At 43.9% G+C, this 22,162-nt stretch overlaps 1 protein-coding gene across 1 annotated transcript in view; it reads left to right on the plus strand.

The window, feature by feature from the left end:
• The window catches only part of EXOC3L4 (exocyst complex component 3 like 4), a 39,155-nt gene extending 18,635 nt beyond the window's left edge, over positions 1–20,520 (plus strand). The window contains exons 8-13 of the mRNA XM_075064658.1: positions 1,647–1,742; positions 10,880–10,994; positions 13,793–13,915; positions 15,281–15,433; positions 16,964–17,085; positions 20,031–20,520. Of these exons, the coding sequence (XP_074920759.1) occupies positions 1,647–1,742; positions 10,880–10,994; positions 13,793–13,915; positions 15,281–15,433; positions 16,964–17,085; positions 20,031–20,193 (772 nt within the window). The 3' untranslated portion in view covers positions 20,194–20,520. The remainder of the gene's footprint in view (positions 1–1,646; positions 1,743–10,879; positions 10,995–13,792; positions 13,916–15,280; positions 15,434–16,963; positions 17,086–20,030) is intronic.
• The last annotated feature ends 1,642 nt before the right edge of the window (positions 20,521–22,162 follow it).

The following is a 22,162-nucleotide window of genomic DNA, read 5'->3' on the forward strand; positions in this document are numbered from 1 at the left end:
TATTGAAACCAATGAGATCTTTGCCATTAACTTGAATAGGCAAAGGATCAGGCCCAGAATATTGCACAACTCATTTCTAGCCCAACTTCTGAATCTCATGTAACTTCACTCAGTTCTAGCAGTGGAGATTATTCTGCCCCTTAGGTGGAATTATGTACTTTCCGCATGGGAGTAGCCACAGGGGTTATGGCTAAATGCCTATATTTTAATACCTCTAACATTCAAGTCCCAGTGTCATCTTTAGTTCTCTAGATCATCACATGGATTTGGGACTTCCTGGAAAGATTTGGGTTCCATAGATGGAAAAAAGTTATTTCCTTATCTTGGAACAGGCCTAAACCTCCTATGGCCTATGGTTTGTTGTATTTAAGTGTTCCCAGTTTTCAGATCAGGACTCTGAAGTTGAAAAAAAAATAGGACTTTTCAGCATGAATCAACTCAAACAGAGACTAAAAATAATTGTGCATTAACCAGTAAAATATAGCACCTCAGGAATGAGCCAAATGGATAGTTTGCCATTAAGTATTTTACAAACTCAAGCGTGGAAGACTGAAAATTGCTTTTCTAATATGTGAAATCGTAGCATTTTGTGATGCATGACGACGGGTATTTAAAATATTTTAAAGACAATAATTACTCCTCGAGTCTCATCTCTAATCTCCCAGTTACCATAGGGACATCCTGGGGAGTTCACACTGGCAGTTTGTCTGAGATTTTTTAATAAGAACAATATTTTGGTTTCACCATTAAAAGTGATTGAGCTAAGGATGTTCCTTCCTTTCTTTTTTTTTTCTTTTAAACTTCCTTCCTATAAACTGAGTCCCAATGTGAGTCCCACACAAGGGAAGATAAGCACCTGACTGAATAATTCACTGGAATGTGCTCCCTAACTTATGTGTTTTCTTAGACAGCATATGCAAATGGGAGTAGTCAGTCTGAATAAGTTAATCTAAAACAGAGCAATAAAACAAGAAAGAACAAAAGTAAAGTCTCCATGAGAGTGTGCATTGTGTGCCTCCTCCCAAAGTCTGTATGGACATCAATGCAAAGTGGGTGCTTGTCTCTGTACACACCAGTGTCCTTAAAGGTGCATTATATAGGAAATATAGACCTGATTCCCCTATATTTTGTCAGTGTGGTATAAGTGTAGGTGTTTTGCCTTGCTCGTATTTGCTTTCTATTGTAAAATGAGCCTTGAGCTAAAGCACTTTCCTTTGGGCTAAAGTAGGTATACATTACACTGCTCCAAAAGCTACAGAAATTACAGGAGTGATTTACAAGCCCACTTATCAATGACACATTTCATCACTCATAACTAAAGATCAGAATTTTCACCTATACTCTTTCATGGGGAAACATTTCTGGAGTCCATCCTGAGCTTTGCTGATTTCAGATTCACGCAAGCACATAGCCAAACAATGATTATCTATGGTATATCTTCCTCTAAAGCACATGCACACCACCTGTTAAGGTAAAAAATGCAAGTACTTTGAGAACGGCATGGGCAAGCAGTGAATTTGTCCCTTTACTCCCATACACATGCAGCAAGGTCACTGCAGCTCTATTAGTTAAAGAGTTCATTAAGAACTCTAGCCTGTTTTATTTACAACCAGCAGCGATGACTTCTTCTGAAATTTCTGTTGCAGATTCAGGAAGGCATTTGTGGAGTGGTACAAAGAGAGAGAGGATTTGTTGTTTGTGCCATATTTAGTAGCCTACGTTAACACCTTCCGTGACCTGTTGTAAGTCTACATTTCCCTTATATCATCTTTATGATTTTGGAGGCGGGGGTGGGGGAGGGGAAGGATGTCTGTTGGATCTTATGGTTTAGCAAAGAAAGAAGGAAGAAATTATGTCCCACCAGAGTCCATGGGCCAGAATCATCCTCGGTGTAACTGCAGGGCAACAATGGCGTTATGCCAGGGATGGATTTGGATGAGTTACTCCTGATTTCCATAGCAGTGCTTATTTCCCGGGGTAGAATTTAGCTCAGAGTTAGGGACACAGATGAAAGCTCAGTTTGTCTGGGCAATGGGGAGGGAGTAACAGAAATGTTTGGTGTTCAGAAGAGGGGTTTAGATTCCAGCCCATTTGCAGATTTCAAAGACACATGGCCATGGTTTAAAAAACAAGTTAAAAGAGCGTGCAAACATCAGCATAATCTGATGGTTGCTCCATTTGGCCTTAGAACAACTCCACAGAAAACATTTAGCCTGCAAAGAAACTCTCAACACAATTGCTGGCTGTGGTGATTTTTCGGGATTTGCGTATGTCAAAGGCAGCTTTAGAGTCAGGTTTTCAAATCAATAATAATGCCTAGCTTTTATATAGGGCTGTATATCAGCAGATCTCAAAACACTTTACAAAGGAGCTAATAACCCCTGATTAGTGCATGTGCCTATTAGCAATGTCTAACTGCCAAATCAGCATGCTGCAGTTTGGCTGAAATTCACCCCACCCGGAGAAAGCCAGAGGCTTCAGGCTCTAAGCGGATGGAGGTCATCAGAGGTGAAATCCACCCCCCAGCTCAGGACCAGGGCTGCCAGGCCAGTCTGGGCGGGACTAACAGCTGCTGCTTTCATGAGGCACTGGGACCAGGGGATCTACAGCCTCTCCCACACCCTGCTTCTAGGTCAGTTGCGAGCATGTAGATGATACAAAGACTCTCCTGCATGGCCTGGCCACAGCCACCCACCCCACACAATGCATAAGAGGTTTTGCACTGGCCCTGTGCAGCAGGGGTGAATTTCATCCTACCGGATTTGTGCAGCCAACTTTTGCACATACCCATATCTGGGGTCCTTTGAAAACAAAACCCTTTCAGGAATATCACGGTGTTTATTGTTTACCCGGGTGCTCAGAGAACTCAAATTCCATATCCCTAAAGGTGATGGGAGACGGGGGATGCATCACATACAGGGCGGGTGCAACCACTTAGGCAAACTAGGCAGCCGCCTAGGGCACCTAAAAGCCCGCTCAGGCAAGGAGGTGGAGTGGAGGTCATCTGGGGCGGGGAGGGCCACCCACAGTAATGGGGGGGGTTGCGCAGGGGAACCGCTCCCCATCCCAGATCACCTCCTCTCTGCCTCCTCTGCTGAGCACTGACCCCTCTCTAAGTCTCCTCCAATCGATGCCGTAAGCCTGGGAGGGGAGGAGAATTAGAGCAGTGCCAGCGTGCTCAGTGGAGGAGAGCTGGGGTGGGCTCTCTGGGTGGGGTTAGCTGCCGCAGCGGCAGTGTTAGCTGCCATGGAGGGGGGCAGGGTTAGCTTCCGCAGGGCAGGGGGGGGAAGAGGCTCCCCAGGCCGGATTAGCTACTGTGGAGCGGGGGCTTGCAAGGGAGGTAGCTGTTGTGAGGGGGTGCTCCCTAGGTGGGGTGGGGGGGTTAGCTGCCGCGGGAGGTGGGGTTAGCTGAGTGAGGGGGTGGCACAAGGTGGAAGTTTTGTCTAGGGTGCGAAACTTCCTTGCACCAGCCCTGATTGCATATCAATCCTGACCTCACTTCCACTACTGGAAATCAGGAGTAATTAATAGCATCAATCGAGTCACACTCCGTAGTGAGGTCAGAATAGGCCCCTGGGATCTGGTTTTAATAGGGCTGTCAATTAATCTCAGTTAATTCACACGATTAACTCAAAACAAGTTAATTGGGATTAATCACACATATAACAATAGAATACCAATTGAAATTTAATAAATATTTTTGGATTTATATTGATTTAAGTTACAACACAGAATACAAAGTGCACAGTGCTCAATTTATATTATTTTTTATTACAAATATTTGCACTGTAAAAATGATAAACAAAAGAAATAGTATTTTTCAATTCACCTCATACAAGTACTGACGTGCAATCTCATTACCGTGAAAGTGTAACTTACAAATGCACATTTTTTTTGGTTACATAACTGCACTCAAACAAAACAGTGTAAAACTTTATCGAAGTTTAGCAATCTGGCACATAAATACCTTGCAACACCAGCTACAACAGTGCCGTGCGAACGCCTGTTCTCACATTCAGGTGACATTGTGAACAAGAAGCAGGTAGCTTTATCTGCTGGAAATTGTAACCAACCTTGTTTTTCTGAGTCAGGGGTCTCCAATGTGGTGCCCACAGGTGCCATGGTGCCCGTCGGGGCATCTATGTGCACCTGCCTACTGGCCACCAGACAAGCAGCCGCCCAAACGCTGCCAAGAAGCAGCAATATCAAGAAGTGCCGGCGCCAAAAATCAGCAGCATTTCGGCAGTGATGCCTCTTGATGACGCTGCTTCTTGGCAGCATTTTGGAGGTGACGCTTCCTGGCGTCGCTGCTTCTCAGTGGCATTTCGGTGGCTGTTTGTCCAGCACCTACGCTTCTTGGCAGCTAGTTGTCCGGCGCCTGCCACACGAAAAGATTGGGGGACCACTGGTCTGAGTGATTGGCTGACCAAGAGGTAGGACTGAGTGGACTTGTAGACTCTAAAGTTTTACACAGTTTTATTTCTGAATGCAGTTTTTTGTACATAATTCTACATTTGTAAGTTCAACTTTCATGGTAAAGAGATTGCACTACAGTATTGAAAGAGGTGAATTGAAAAAAAATTTTAAAGTGCAAATATTTGTAATAAAAAATATAAAGTGAACACTGCACACTTTGTATTCTGTGTTGTAATTGAAATTAATATATTTGAAAATGTAGTAAACATCCAAAAATATTTAAAATAAATGGTATTTTATTGCTGTTTAACAGCACGATTAATCGCACTTAATTTTTTTAATTGCTTGGCAGCCCTAGTTTTAAGTTGTAGCAGCTTCCATTCTCTCCAGTGTGTTTTTTGTTAGAATCCACATTAAGCACTAACATCAGAAAGCCTCTAGATGGCATGGTCTCTCCAGTAAATTACTCGTATGCCATGGTCTTTAAAGCAGTAGCTATGCTTTTTACAAACTCAGCTCTGTCCGTACTCTTATTTTTAAGTGGCAGCCGTGTTAGTCTGTATTACCCTCTGATCCCACTGAGGGTTACCAAAAGAAACTATACCATCTGCTCAAGAAACTCCCTGAAAAAGCACTAGAACAAATCTGCACAGACACACCCCGAGAATACCCCTGCTCAGGGTTCTATCTCCTACCCAAGATCCATAAACCTGGAAATCCTGGATGCGCCATCATCTCAGGCATTGACACTCTGACAGCAGGATTGTCTGGCTAGGTAGACTCTCTCCTCAGGCCCTACGCTACCAGCACTCCTAGCTGTCTTCGAGACACCACTGACTGCCTGAGGAAACTACAATCCATTAGTGATCTTCCTGAAAACACCATCCTAGCCATTATGGATGTAGAAGCCCTCTACACCAACATTCCCACAAAGATGGACTACAAGCTATCAGGAACACTATCCCTGATAACGTCACAGCAAACTTGATGGCTGAACTTTGTAACTTTGTCCTCACCCATAACTATTTCACAGTTGGGGACAATGTGTACCTTCAAGTCAGTGGCACTGCTATGGATACCTGCATGGCCCCACAGTATGCCAACATTTTTATGGCTGACTTAGAACGGTTCCTCAGCTCTCATCCCCTAAAGCCCCTCCTCTACTTGCACTACATTGATGACATCTGCATCAGCTGGACCCATGGAAAAGAAGCGCTTGAGGAATTCCATCATGATTTCAACAACTTCCACCTCACCATCAACCTCAGGCTGGACCAGTCCACACAAGAGATCCACTTCCTGGACACTACAGTGCCAATAAGCGATGGTCACATAAACACCACCCTATACGGAAATCTACTGACTGCTATACTTACCTACGTGCCTCCAGCTTTCATCCAGACCACACCACAGGATCCATTGTCTATAGCCAAGCTCTAAGATGCAACCGCATTTGCTCCGACCCTTCAGACAGAGACAAACGCCTACAAGATCTCGATCAAGCATTCTTACAACTATAATACCCACCTGCTGGAGTGAAGAAACTAGGATGAGCAGACAGCAAATGTGAAAAATCAGGACGGGGGTGGGGGATAATAGGAGACTATATAAGAAAAAGACCCAAAAATCAGGACTGTCACTATAAAATCGGGACATCTGGTCACCCTAGAAGAAACAGACTGACAGAGCGAGGCGGGTACCCAGAAGTCACCTACTACAGGACAGGCCCAACAAAGAAAGTAACAGAAAGTCATTAGCCGTCACCTTCAGCCTCCAACTAAAACCTCTCCAGTGCATCATCAAGGATCTACAACCTATCCTGAAGGACGATCCCTCACTCTCACAGATCTTGGGAGCCAGGCCTGTCTTTGCTTACAGACAGCCCCCTAACCTGAAGCAAATACCAGCAACCACACAACAACAACAAAAGAGGAGACTAAGGGGGGGACATGATAGAGGTATATAAAATCATGAGTGATGTGGAGAAAGTAGATAAGGAAAAGTTATTTACTTATTCCCATAATACAAGAACTAGGGGTCACCAAATGAAATTAATAGACAGCAGACCCAGAGCGACTGTTTGCATGCTTTTTTGGTAGGCTTGCCTCAGCTCCTTAACTTTCACGCATCCCTGTTGTAGCCTCTGTCCATCATGCCCTTGGAGATTTTGGCAAATATATTGGCATTTTGTCTTTTGGAATGGAGTTCTGCCTGCATGGATGCTTCTCCCCATACAGCGATCAAATCCAGTACCTCCTGTTTGGTCCATGCTGGAGCTCTTTTGCGATTCTGGGACTCCATGTTCCCCTGTGCTGATGAGCTCTGCATGGTCACCTGTGCTGATCAGCTCACCACGCTGGCCAAACAGGAAATGAAATTCAAAAGTTCCTGAGGCTTTTCCTGTCTACCTGGCCAGTGCATCTGAACTGAGAGTGCTGTCCAGAGCAGTCACAATGGAGCACTCTGGGATAGCTCCCGGAGGCCACTACCCCAAATTCGACCCAGCGAGGTCGATTTTAGTGCTAATCCCCTCGCCAGGGAGGAGTACAGAAATCGATTTTAAGAGCCCTTTAAGTACACAAAACAGGCTTGGTCATGTGGACGGGTGCAGGGTTAAATAGACCTAATGCTACTAAATTCGACCTAAACTCGTAGTACAGACCAGGGCTAAGGTACCACAAGTACTCCTCATTCTTATTTATAAGAGATACTAGCGCTTAAGGAATTCCATGCTAAGGATTTCATATGACAGTGAAGTGAAGCGAAGCATTTCCAAAGTTGGGTCCCAATCCTGCAAGCAATTAAGCACCTGCTTAACTTGATGCAGAGGCGATGGAACAGTTTGTATTATGGGGGTGCTGAGAACCATTGAACAAAACTGTAAACCCTGTATGTGATGGAAACCACTTCAAGTCAGGGGGTGCTGCAGCATCCCTAGTTTCAGCACCCCTGTATAGAAGAGTTAGATCCAGCAGGACTATTCATGCATCAAATTAAACATGTGCACACGTGTTTGCAGGACTGAGGTGCCGGATTGCTAAAATTAGGTTGCCTATTTGGGCACTTAAGTGGCATGATTTTAGAGACGTTGAGCACCTGGATGTGAGAAGCTGCAAGTGTTCAGCTGTAAAATATCAGACTACTTGTCTGAGTGCTTTGAAATTTAGCTTTAGGTGTCCAGCTTTATGCATCCAAGTATGAAAAATTTGGGACTAATGGCTCAGTCCTGCTCATGCTGAAAAACCGCTCAGTAGGGGTTTTGTCATTGGCTTAGCTCAGAGCAGGTCAGCCCTTAATACTGCAGAGCAGAAGCAAAAATAAGAGTCTGACCATTCCACCTTGCCTGTGTCTACACTAGCCTTTTCCCATCCCAAATATCCAATAAATATATATACACATTTCCACAAAGATGTTTCTATATCTCACATTTCTCTCTCTGATACTTGCAGCCGTTTAGTTAAACAAGGTCTAACGCCTGTGTGGACACTCTAACTTCAGTCTCAGAGGGGCTTAGTTTAGTTTAGCTTTACCCTGTTCCTAATCAACTTAAACTCAACAAACTAAGCCTAGTTTCAACCTAAGTAAGAGGGCTCCCACAGACTTTTGCACTAGTTCAATTAAGTTGGTTTTAAAAAAAAAAAAAATCACTGCAAGTTAAACTAGTACAGCTGTGTGTGCGGAGAAGGCTGAGATGAAAAGCATTCTTTCTAACTCAACTGTAACGTTAGCCATAATATTTTGTTGCTGCTGCTTCAACTTGCAGAAGAGAGCTTTACACAATTGCTATTGTGTAATGTGGGAAATATAAAGAGGATTTTTTTAAACCCAGAGAGAGCCTATCTAAGCTGCCGTGGACTTCACCAAAATTTCCAAACTTCATTTCCTCTTGAACTTGTCACTCATTCCATCCTGGTCATGTTAATACATTCCAAAGTTAACAGTTTATGTCTTTTAAATGAAGTCACATGATTTCATACAGGCACACCTTTTTTTACACTTCATTGTTCAATTCCATATTGATAAGAGATGCTGCATATAGGGAATCAAATTTGACTTCTGCTTAATTTATTCTTTGTATTACCATAAATTGCTTATTGTTATTGCCCTTCCCCTGGCTGCTGTTTACTTGTCTCTCACAATACACTCCTTAGAGCAGGGACTGTCCTCCTTAGGTGCTTGGAAAGCACTTAGCAGTCAGTGAGCTCTACTGCAAATAAATCATAATGGACCTGCATTTGAACTTCCCTGGATTACAGAAATGCAGGTGGCCAATATCTAGCTCCAGATCAGAATTGTTCGTCTCTGGCTCACCTCTGGTAATGATACCATTGCAGAGACGGTGATCTTGCTTGGAAACTTTCAGGGACGTTTACAGAAAAAAGTTAGGGAGGTTGCATGGACCTCTCTCTCCTCCCCCACCCTGCAGAATCTGGGTTCTCTCTCCCTCCATCCCCCTACCCTAGTAAAAATCAGGACCTTCTCCCCTCCACTCCCTCTCTATGGCCAACAGGGTGGGGCCTGGGCAATGCCCCAACCAACCCCCACTGCCAAACAGGGAGAAGGAGAGAATCAGCTCTGAGGAAAGCTGCCCTCCTATGCTGCCTTGGGCTCTTCAGTACCTGCGCCAGTTCCAGGCCTGGACCTCCTTCCCAGGATGATCCTTCTCCTATGTCACATTTCCTTTCTCTCTTCTTCTTCTGTCCCATCTCCTCTTGTCCCTCCCGCTTCTCCTCCCCTGCAGACTGTGAAGTGAGGGACTGATTGCAGGCAAGCCACAGCTACTGTCAGTGGGGTTTGGGGTGGTGAATGCAGCATTCAGGCCACAGGTGGTATGTTGTGCTCAAACTGCCCCATGGGGACTTTGCTGGCTCACTCCAGGTAGTGCAGTGCTTCTCAACCAGCAGTACATGTACCTGGGGGTACATAGAGGTCTTCCAGGAGGTGCATCAACTCATCTAGATAGTTACCTAGTTTTACAACAGACTACATAAAAAGCACTAGTAAAGTCAGTACAAGCTAAAATTCCATACAGACAAAATGAGCCCATAAGCATTTTAAGTAAGAGTGTTCTGGGACATTTAAGTCTGATTTTGTAAGCAAGCACTTTTTTAAAGTGAGGTGTAACTCAGGGTAGGCAAGACAAATCAGACTGCTGAAAGGGGTCCAAGCAGTCTGCAAATGTTGCGAACCACTGACCTAGACCATGTTCTCATAGCCCAGCAGAGTCCTCACGGGGCAGTTAGAGCATGACACGCCCCCTGTATCTTGGGTGAGGAATTTAACAGAATTTGCATCCCAAGACCACATTAGCTTTTTTAATGGCTATATCACATTGGTGGCTCATAGTCATCCTGTGATCAACCAACACTCCGAGGTCCTTCTTCTCCTCTGTTACTTCCAACTGATGTGTCCCCAATTTATAACTAAAATTCTTGTTATTAATCTGTAATGCATGACCTTGTCACTTTGCACTATAAATTCATCCTATTACTTAATTCAGTTTACAAGGTCATAATATTCCTGCTGAATCCAGTCTTTCTTTGGTAGAATATCTCCCAGTGTGTATCTGCAAATTTTTATTAGCAATCCACTTTTTGTGGGAAGGTCAGTAATAAATAAGATTAAATAGACGAGGTCAAACGGAACCTGAGAGAAACTCACAGTAAACTCTTCCGCCTGACAGTTCACATTTCAGTATGGACTAGTGTTCTCCTTCACCAGCTCCTTATCACTATCATATTGTCCCATACTTTTCTATGACTCGAAGGTACATTAGATCACTTGCGTTTCTTTTGTCTAAAAATTTGGTACCAGTAACAGAAAGGAGGTCAGTTGAAGGTTATATTAATCACAATTTTGTAAACATGAGTTGTTTTGTCAATTACCACTGACCTCTATGTCCTTAACTGCTTTCTCCTTCAAAATTTTTTCCAAGACCTTGCATACTGCAGATGTCAAACTAACAGGCCTGTAGTTACCCGGATCACCGTTTTTTCCCTTTCTTAAAAATAGGAACTATGTTAGCAATTCTCCAGTCGTATGGTACAACCCCTGAGTTTATTGATTCATTAAAAATTCTTGCTAATGGCTTGCAATTTCATGTGCCAGTTCCTTTAATATTCTTGGATGAAGATTATCTGAGCCCCCCGATTTAGTCCCATTAAGCTGTTCGAGTTTGGCTTCTACCTCGGATGTCATAATATCTACCTCCATATCCTCATTCCCATTTGTCGTCCTATCATTATCCCTAAGCTTCTCATTACCCTCATTGAAGACTGAGGCAAAGTATTTGTTTAGATATTGGACCATGCGTAGATTATCCTTAACCTCCACTCCATCCTCAGTGTTTAGCCGTCCCATTTCTTCTCTCTTTGTTTTCTGAGCTGATTTTGGCTAAATTGTCCATAGCAGTAGCACATGATGCCAATGACCATTAAATCACTGCTTTTACTTCTCTTTCTAGGAAAGGCTTACAAACAACATTTAACGCTGACACTATGGAACTGGAAAATGTCCTGACTGATGTGACAATGAGCTTCAGAAAGGATGTTTTAGATAAATTAAAACAAAAAACGCAGGTAAGAAGAATTCCGAATGTTTGTGGGACTTGATCTGAACCTGGTAGTTCAGGATTTATTGCCATTTCCCCAATACACATCCCATTTTCCATGGATAGGAGATTGTGGTCATTTCAAAATGCGGCATGTCTAGTTTTGGTTCTAAACCTCTCCAACCCCAAGTCAGATTTCTAGGGTTTAAGGCTTTTTGTTACAAATATTGATGTATTGGTTAAGCCACAGGAACAAAACAAAAAAAAGTATATTTGATGGCCTCTTAGCATATATTCTAAAACAGCTTGGATGAATTTCATCCCTGGTGAAACCCCAGTGAAGGCAATGAGATGACACCAGAGATGAATTTGGCTGTTTGGTTAAAAAATAGCTTTCTAGGGGTTTTGTTTAGCCTGATTTATTCACAACAAGTCTCCCATCATGATCTATTACCAACTTCTATCTAAAGGCATATCACAGCATAGTGACAATGAAATGAGTTTATTCTGCCTTGGGGTTATGTTCAAGTACGTTGTCGTAGCAAAACCAAAAAGCTCTTTCACCACTGGAGGGGCAAAGTCCTTCTGTCAGCACTACAGTGGAGATCTGGGATAAGAGGCTGAAATGACATGTTATTTATGTTGCAGTAGGGCTTTTCCAGATGCTTTGCTAGGGATTTCTGCAGCCTGCATGCTATGTGCACACTGGCTACAGGCGATCTCCCCCAAGAAGGCATAATGTGGCTGAATCAGAAAGAGGATAGTGCAGTGATATACCACAGATGGTTTATGGATTGAACATGGACCTGGAAAGGGAGTACAGGGATATGAGGGGCAGGTGAAAGCAGAGTTGTGTGAGGGAAATATGAGGAAAGTTTGAGACTTGTGCTCCACATTGATGAATTACCTATAGTTTGTCAGATAGGAGTTTCGCTCTGTAAGTTACAGAGAATAAACTACAGGAAACAGTGATGCAAAGATACAGCATGGCAAACAAATGGAAGCATTTCGGCATAGCCCAGCTCCAACATGACCCAAAGCTCACTCGAGTCAGTGGGAGTCTTTCCATTGGCTTCAGTAAGCTTTGGATCAGGCCTGTCACACATAGGCAGGGGTGGGGCAGAGCCAAGAGCCCCAGCAAAGGAGAAGGCGGCATGTTTTAAAGATAGAATTGGAAAGGCATGGAGTTGGTGAGGCAGAGAGAGATGGGAATACTTTTCCAGATGGCAGGGAATGCAAAGGAAGGGATTTTTGGACCAATTGGAGGAAGGCTCAGTTAGGGGTTAGATGGTCAGGAGCTTAGAGAGATGTAGAAAGAAGCAGACTGAAAGCTCAGTGTGGTCAAGTCCCAAGAGAATCTTCAGAAGGAGGACAACTGAGCTTGAACCTCAAGTGAATACCCACTGGCAGCCAGTGGAGGCATTTAAGCTATGGCAGAGCTTCTCTTGGTATGACTGCACATAGGCAGCATAATTCTGGAGATGCTAGTGCCTGGAGAGCCATGGGCAGACCACAGGGAAGAGACCGGCAATTGTCAAAGAGAGGAGCAGGGCATGGATAAGGATTTCAGCAGACATGTACCCTGGGTGGTGATGTGAAGGAGTTCATGAGCAGGCTGGGTCACTACTGGTTTAACTTCTACCATGAACAGGTGGAGTGTCTATCTGGGAACTTTTCCCATGGCCAGATCCACCACATCCAGATCAGAGTGACAAGGACAGGAGGATTCAGCATGAGATCCACAGACACTGAGGACAGCCTCCCTAAAAGGAGGGATTTGCCCTAGCACATTTTGATTATAAGAGTTGAGTAAGGTGGTGGTTAGTTTCTGAGCTAGCTTCCAACAGGTTTGCCTCTGAATGATGAGTCACATCCTCAGCTGGTGTAACTCTGCGTAGCTCAGCTGAAGGCAAGGGAGCTACGGCAACTGACACCAGCTGAGACTTGTGGTCAGGCTGTTTCTTGATATATTGTACAAGTATCACTGTGTTCCAGCAGTGCTCAGTGAGTTGCTCTTACATTCTACTTTGGGTTTCTATGATTAACATTTCAATTTCTCTCCTTGCCCATAAGATTTGCCAGCTGATGCAAAAGGATTTTATTTATCTAAAGAAAGAGACTCAGGGGATTACACAAAACCAAAATACAGGAAAAACACAGCATCTGCACTTAATCCCCTTAATCAAACAAAGCATGTACTGTATGTTTACCACTGCTCTAGCAGTGATCTCCCAGGATAGCTGTACTTCAGAGTTAGACCTGCTCCAGCCACATACTGTCTTTCTCTGAACCGTGGTCATGTCTAACTTCGGACCCACTCCTGCATTCCTTGTGTGCCCAAAACCCCAGCAGAATTCCATAAGAGTTTTGGATGTGCAGTGAAAGCAGGAGTGGCCTCAACGTTAGTGGTTCTGGGTAATATTCTCAAATTGCCTAAGGGACTTAGAAACACGAGTAATATTTTCAAAAGTAAAAGGCACTCAGGAGCTTGAGTCTCACTGAAATTCAGTGGGACTTACAATCTAAGGTAAAGGTACTTAGGCACCTAGTAAGATTTTCGAAAGCACCTACACACTTAGCACTTGTTGAAATCAATGGGAGTTAGGCACTTAGATGCTTTTGAAGATCACACTAGGTACCTATTTGCATGTTAGGTACCTAAATCTCTTTAGTTATCTGGCCCTTAGTGCCTAAGATATTTCTGAATGAGTTAGCCTCTGTCTTCCTGTCTTCCTGTATGCTGTGTACAATGCCCAAAGCACAGAGTTTGCTCAGTAATTTGGAAGATGTTATTATAATAACGCTGGCAAATTGGTCATTTTCCAGCCACTCTTTAAGAAAATTCTGACCAACGCGTGGATGTTAAATAGTGAAATACTGGATTCAATAATGTCAACAACTGTACAATTTTGCCAACACCTAAAACATTTAGAGCAGCCTGTTGACAAGGTATGTATCCTTTTCCTATGCATTGCAATTGGCATGAGGTTACAGCAGTATAAGTGGTGATCTTATTTCCAGACTAGGGGCTGACCCTGCAGAGGTCACTCCCTTCCCTTCAGTGCAGCTACTGATATAACTAACAATTGCTTAAATGAAAGTTTGCAAGGTATGCCCCTTAGTTTTTCATGGAAATAACCTTTTAGCGCTTCCTTTCTACAACTGAAATAGAGGAATTGGTCTCAAAGAGGAACCAAAAGCATTGGTTAGTCTTACTGTTCAATTGCAACACCCTGGCTACCAGTGCTGTTGCACATTGTTCCTCCATCGGTTCTGCAATGCCACAGCCCTCTGGGAAGTCCAGTGACTTGAGGGAAGCAAATGTCTTCCCGTCCACCAAGACCTTAACAACATCCCCCACCTCCACTTGAAGTCATGTGAGTCCTTTTGGACCCACGTGCTTAACTTTTAATAGTGTGACTTCAACTTTGATGAAGCTTGGAAAGCTGAATGAAGTTCACAAAAAGTCACAAATACTTTGTGAAAGATCCAGTGTAGGAGACCCCTGGCTTCAATCTTTCAGGAAGCTCATGGGCAATCCTAAGCTGCATCCATGCAAACTATGGCAGATGTGTATACTTGTTGCACAAATGGAAACCAAAAAAACCCAACCTCTCCAGTGTGCGACTGTGGTCACCCAGAACAGATCATGGAACATAGAATGATTCGATGCTCAATTCACAAATACAAAGGAGGCATCACAGTGATACACTCTACTACTCCCAACGCAATTATCTGCCTTAACCACCTAAATGTAGAGTTATAGTTGTTGCTTTACTCTATATTTGCCATACAAAGAAGATTGCAGTCGTTACTTTAACATGCTACCGTCATATACACTCTGCACAGATTTGTACACTCGCGAAATACAAGGATAGGTAACAATAGCTCTAAATTTAAAGTCTGCAGGCAGCATCCAAACCTATTATTAAACAGTCCCACATGTCCTCATTAGTTACTGAAGAACCAAATCACCAACATGTAATCATGGATCAATTTTGGACAGAGACAGTGAGTAATTATACGGCTTCTTTTTGTTCACTATCTTCACTTCATGTCTAGACAGATGGTGGATGGAAGGGAACATAAGCCGTCTGTCCTGCTCAGAAGCATCCATGCACTGCACTGAGTGCTCTTCTGAAAAGTGGCATTCAGAACAGAATCCTGGGCTGGCATTTCACATGTGCTGATTAGCCCAGAGATGCTCAGCCCAGGATTCTCATCAACATCTTCTAACAATGCCAAGGAGTTCCAAAGCTCCTCTGCTCTCACACCTCATTGCCCTCCATATTTTCTTTTAAAACAAATAAACAGGATTTTCTAGGTGATGCTCACAAGTATGTGGTGAGAGAATACATCACACAGGCTATCAAACCAAGAAAGAAAATGAAGACAGCAAAGCGGGAGGAGGTTGGCAAAAAGATGAAGGAAGAAGCCGCTGTCATACGTAACAGCTTCAGAGAGCTGGTATGTAAAACCATCAAGGCCTTTTTAGCTGCATTACAGAAAATGAAAGGTGAGCTGCTCTAAAATCCAACATGAGAAGCAGCTGATCGATAGGGCTGTGACTACACTAGGATAGTTTTCCTAAAATCCCCCACTGTTGCAATCATTGGTTCAAGCTCAATCAGTACTAGAACTGGCGTAGACAAGGTGTCTGCAGTCACTAGTAGCTTAAGGAGCACAGACTTAATTTTCAAAAAGCTCCCAATGACTTCAAATGAAAATATGGGTCAGGCCCTGCCCCACCGAACCCTGCTCACAACAGGCTTAGGTGGCAGTGATTAAAATGCCAGGGGCTGCCTGAAGCTTGTCTACATTAGCACTACGCCCACCTTTGCTACAACTGATGGAGAGAAACGAGAGGGATCAACGGTGGGATATTTTTAGGAAAACCATCCTTGTCCAGAGAAGGCCTGGAGAGGCAGAAGTCGGGGCTTTGTGGTGGGAGATATTTCAGGCTTGAGTTACTGCTGACTGCACCCTTTGTAGCTCATTGATACCAATGTTCAAAGCACTTCGATGCCTTTGAATATCCCAGTCTGAGGGAGGTGGGTGCCCAACTGCTATTGAAATTCAAGGGATTTGGGCACCAAACTGCTTTAGATTCTTTTCAAACCTCCCAGCTTTGATCATTAGTGAGCCAAGAGTAGTGCATCTTTGGCAAGCGAGGCAGAGGAAATAGCCACTAGGGGCAATGCAGACAAATCAGCTTTCCAAGAGGTTGGCATTTGATATCTACCATATTATCATGCAGGGTCCAAGCTAGGGTGACCAGATGTCCCAATTTTATAGAGGCAATCACAATATGAGGCTTTTTCTTATATAGGCACCTTATATACCCCCCACCTCCATCCCAATTTTTCACACTTTCTATCCAGTCACCCTAGTCCAGGCATGAACCTATAAATTGTTATTCACATGAGTGTGCCTTACTCATGCACTCAGTCTCCTTGGGCCTACTCACGTGACTGCAGAGTTGGACCCCTACTGAAATTCCAGTAGGATGGTCTAAGCGGCCTTCACTGCACACAAAAGCTCCCTCCCCACTGTTTCCAGTTCCAAGAGAGGAGCCTGAAAGCAGCTGCTTGCTTTTAAAACCCTTTGTGAATCACTGAGACAAACAATGCCTTAAAAACAGTTGATAATGCAACAGAAAAACGAAAATCTCAAGACCCTGTTCCCTTTCATTTCCCAGACTCATTTTGGTCCTTTCTATGCAACATTGCAATACACCCAAGACATCCTATTACAGTGTAATATCTGCTGCCATGTGTTATTGTTTCTATAGAGAGTCACACAGGGAGGCTGAATGGCCTATAAGTTAGAGAAAAGACTCGGAGTCAGGAGAAGAACAAGGTTCGAGGCTGACTGACATGGCTTCACTCCATGATCTTGAGCAAGTTGATTAACTTCACTGTATACGTGACTCATCCATGTTGACATTTCTCATTAAAATACAGACCACAGACTTCACCTAATCTAATTTATTTCTAGGGCTCTAATATTGATTGGCTTAATTCTGCTATTCATTACATCGCAAACATAATTTCTGAGAAGAACAGACACAAAATCAAGGACTATATTGAGGAAATATGTCAGGCTTATCCAGATGTCAGGTATGTGGAATTAATATCAGAGGCTCTCTCAATGTAAAGTGCTGTGAGCAGGGTGAAGTTCAGGTTTTTTGCCCCCTGAATATTCATATAATTTGCTTCCAGGTTGGTAGCAGCAGAATCAGCTGAACCTTATGGTGCACAGGAGCTATTTCTGATCCCACGCTGTTTTACTGAGTTTTATTTGAAAGCTCTGCGCTAGCCAATTTGCAAGGCTCAGCATTGGAGGAAATGGGTTTGGTCTAGGTCTTAAGATGAGCACCCAAAAACAGAGGCCTCCAAGGTCAGTTGCTGCTTTTGAAAATTAACTGGATTTTTGAAGGGGCCGCATCCCAGCCCCTGCTTTTGCTGGCACAATCCAGTGGTTTAGCATCTAAATGCTCTCCTTTGTGCCCTCAATTTATTGTGCTTCCAAAATTGCACCTGCAAAACTGGAGGCTGTTTTTAAAAACCCATGTGTGGAATGGCAGCTGTATAAGAAAGGATATCTTCCTCTCTAAGTGGGCAGGGCCGGCTCCAGGCACCAGCCCAGCAAGCAGGTGCTTGGGGCGGCCAATGGTGAGGGGCGGCACGTCTGGCTCTTTGGCAATTCAGCGGCGGGTCCCTCACTCCCTCTTGGAGTGAAGGACCAGCCGCAGAATTGTCGCTGAAGACTGAAGCGGCAGCAGTACAGCTGATTGCGATCGCTGCTTTTTTTTTTTTTTTTTTGGTGTTGCTTGGGACCAGAGCCGGCCCTGTAAATGGGGGGCGAATTCCTCTCTAAGACTTCCTGTATGGATTACAGCCCTACTGAGTGTGAGGCAGAGAATATGTATCCTTCCAGGATTATAGGATAAATAATATCCTAGTTTGGCTACTAGATGCCTTGGTGGTTGGCACACTGGAAATATAAATATAACACTGATACAGGGGTTGGATGGAGCCGGGGCTGCAATAATGTGGTCTAATGCGAGTTATTGGATGTGGTCTAATGCTAGTTATTGGATATAGGATGGCTGGGTGGTGTTGGTTACCTGTGAATTGCCTAGGGAGGTTATGGAATCTCCATCTCTGGAGATATTTAAGAGTAGGTTAGATAAATGTCTATCAGGGATGGTCTAGACAGTATTTGGTCCTGCCATGAGGGCAGGGGACTGGACTCGATGACCTCTCAAGGTCCCTTCCAGTCCTAGAGTCTATGAATCTAAGATCAGACTGGAATCTGCTGGTCTTTCCTGGCCTATGACTACAGACTGGTAGGTGCAGATTGAGCATTTCTCCAGGGCTCCAGATTGCTGTAGAATTTACCCTTTTGTTTTTAAAAAGCAAAGTTATGGCTGAGATTTCCAAACCTGGCCAGGAGATTGTAAGGTTACAACCCAGCCTTCAGTGGCAAAGTGACGTCAGACAGAGCAGAACCAAATATACATTTTTCCAGCTTTTGTTGTGGACTTTTGAGCCATTCTTTTACACCAAAGTGAATCTGAAGCACTGCACTTGTCCACAGTACCTACAGGTCAGGTATGATCTCACATCCTTAGGCCCCTCTAAACTGTCAGTTGATTTGCCATGACTCAATAAGGAGTCTGCTACATGTAAGGTTATTGTTTCTCTCGAACTAGAACTTTGGTTGTATTATCATACTTCAAAAACAATAGAGTTTAATGACATCAATATATCCACCAAACAGCAAAGCTTAAAGTATGTTTCACAAAAGTTAGTTTGTAAAGCACATGCAGGTGGTTGCACTATGTTGTGTGGTTACCACTGGACGTTATTTGCACACTGATTAATTTAAGCAGTAAATTTAGCAGATTACTCAGAACATAGAAACTGAATCCAAAATATTTAATCAATCTAACCCTTAAAAAAAAGGGGGGGAGGGGACAGAGGACTTCTGCACATACTTAACTTCAAAGCACGTGACACTCTTACATCTGCTGGATTGGGATCTATGACAATTTTCATAATTAGCCTTAAAACGCCACCACAAGTAGATTTCAAGGTTTGTCAACTTGGCTTTTGTTTCTTAGCTTGCACTACAGCTATTATTGAGTCTTATCATCTTTGGCCAAGCAAGTTTTGAAAACCAGCCGGAGCCTCCTAGCCCTGTCTTGCGTTGGAGCCTAGCTGTCATGACTCAGATTTTCAGATGGGTTTCTGCATCCGTCTGCGCCCAGATTTCTGGAATAGTGCCCACTACTTAAGTCTTCTTTACTAGCTCTAATCTAATTAGTGCCTGCCAATTTCTTGAGTATTAATGCCCACATTATTTAACAATCATCATTCAACAATTACATAAAAGGCCTCTGGCTTCTCAGGAAAGCTTAGTGCGGTGAAGGCAGAGATTTCACATTAATGTATAAAACATCCAGGGAGAAGGTTTTCAAGGCACAAAGAGCAGGTAAGCACCTAACTCCCATTGACTTCCAAGAGGAAAGGGGCACTTAACTCCCATTTTGTGTTTGCAAATCTTGGGGCCCAGTTCTGACAGCCTTACTCATAATAAGCAGTAACCCACCTGGCGAGTGGCCATCTTGAAGGTAATGAAACTCCTCACAGAAAAAGGTATTAATCAACAAAGGTGGCAGAATTTGATTCTGTACTAGCACTTACGTTGTACCCTGATCCAGCAGTCCTTACATGGGCAAGTCTCCCTGCTGATTGTGAAAAAGACATTCCTGGGCACTTGCAGCTATGTCGTATTTTATCCACAACTGCCTGTATCAGAGACCATTAAGCTATCCCATTCGCCAGCAACACCAATTGTCCCAGAGTTTTTATGCTTCCATCCCCCTCAGCAATGCCCATGGTGACTATGGGATAATCGGCAGAGAACACCCGAGATATATTAAGGGATGGAAACAGTGTTTGGCTGTTTCCGCTCTATCTTACCTTAGGGCGTGGCTTTGCTGTTTATTTGCATTGGTTGGGCTCCCCAAGAATGACACTGGTTTTGCTTTTCACAGAAAGGAACATATTGAAGCTGTTCTCACCTGTCGAGGATTGGACCGGAACAAGAAAAAGTCCATTATTCAGAAAATAGACAAACTCCAAGAAAATGCAGAAAGCATGGCTGATAGAACACTCTTTGCCGAGATTGACCCTCCAACTCTTGTCACATGCTTTTAAAGACTAGCTAGACAACAGAAATAAAAGCATCCAAAATTTTTTTTACAGTTCTTCTATGTCATGCTCCTAAACATGACTCCTGCTCCTCCCTGCCCATAACTCAAAACATTGTAACAGAGGTACAGAAATTGACTCTCATTTCCAGAAGACAAGGACAATGGAGGAGTCAATATATTGCACAAAGAGGTCCCTAAGCAAGCCCTGATAAATACCTAGAGAATAGTATCACAGTGGTAGCTGTGTTAGTCTGGATCTATAAAAAGCAACAAAGAGTCCTGTGGCACCTCAAAGACTAACAGATGTGTTGGAGCATAAGCTTTCGTGGGTGAATGCCCACTTCGTCAGATGCATTCACCCACAAAAGCTTATGCTCCAACACATCTGTTAGTCTTTAAAGTGCCACAGGACCTAGAGCATAGTTATCAATGATTCACAGTTGAGCTGGAAGGGCATATCAAGCAGGGTCCTGCAGGGATCTGGCCTGGGTCAGGTTCTATTCAATATCCTCATAAATTATTTGGATCATAGCATAGCGAATACACTTACAAAGTTTGCGGATTATACCATGCTGGGGTTGCAAGCACTTTGGAGGACAAGATTAGAATTCAAAATGATCTTGACAAACTGGAGAAATGGTCTGAAATAAACAAGACGAAATTCAGTAAGGACAAAGGAAAAGTGCTCCAATTAAGAAGGAAGAAGCAACTGCCCAAAATGGGAAGTGACTGCCTAGGAGGGAGTACCGCAGAGAGAATCTGGAGTTTGTAGTGTCTCGACAACTAAATATGAGTGAACAACATAATACTGCTGCAAAAAAGGCAAACATAATTCTGGGGTTTATTAACAGAAATGTTGTAAGGAAGACATGAGAAGTAATTCTTCCGCTCTACTCCGCGCTGATTAGGCCTCAGCTGGAGTATTGTGTCCAGTTCAGGGCCTCCCACTTTTGGGAAGATGTGGACAAATTAGGGAAAGTCCAGAGGAGAGCAACCAAAACGATTAAAGGTCTCGAAAACATGACCTATGAGGGAAGATTGAAAAAATTGGGTTTGTTGAACCAGGAGAAAAGAAAACAAGACCAGGGGTGGGGGAGGGGTATGATAACAGTCTTCAAGCATGTCAAAGATTGTTACAAAGAAGAGAGTAATAAATTCTTCTCCTTAACCACAGAGGACAGGACAAGAAGCAATGAACTTAAATTGCAGCAAGGGAGGTTCAGGTTGGACATTAGGAAAAACGTCCTGACTGTCAGGGTGGTTAAGCACTGGAACAAGTTACTTGGGAGGTTGTGGAATCCCCATCATAGGAGGTTTTTAAGAACAGGTTGACAAAATGCCAGTCAAGGATGGTCTAGGCTTACTTGGTTTTGCCTCAGTTCAGGGCACTGGACTAGAATGGTCCCTTCCAGTCCTACATTTCGATTATTCTAACCCTATCCACTAAAGGCATCGGTCACAGGGCAGAGGTATAAAACCTTTGGCTGCCCTGCTAAAGAGCTGGCTTCCCTGTTTCCCTGTAAGGTGGCCAGGTGTATGGGCCAAGACCCTTAGCAGGGAGTCCAGCTGCAGGCCCTAATGAGGGCAGGCTCAGGGTGATTTGCTGAGCCTAGTGGAACCAGCTGGGTTGATGACTGGGAAGGTGTAGAAACCCAGAGAAAGCCAGATAGGAAGATAAGAGGGTCGAGTCTCTGTGGGCTGACGCAGGCCTCAAAGGTCAGAGGACCCAGTGAGGAGTTGGAGCAGGGGACAGGTGTTGGGGATTTGGGACAGCCACTGTAAATAAAAGAACATGGGTGAAGCACCTGCAAGAGGCATCTGAGTCCCTTCCTTTGACAGGGCCAGCTCCAGGCACCAGCGAAGGAAGCAGGTGCCTGGGGCGGCCAATAGAAAGGGGTGGCACTCCGTCTGTTGTTGGGGCGGCATGTCTGGGTCTGTGGCAGCAATTCAGTGGTGGGCCCTTCAGTCCTTCA

This window comes from Chelonoidis abingdonii, chromosome 4, assembly GCF_003597395.2.
Source record: "Chelonoidis abingdonii isolate Lonesome George chromosome 4, CheloAbing_2.0, whole genome shotgun sequence".
NCBI classification, from domain to species: Eukaryota; Metazoa; Chordata; order Testudines; family Testudinidae; genus Chelonoidis; species Chelonoidis abingdonii.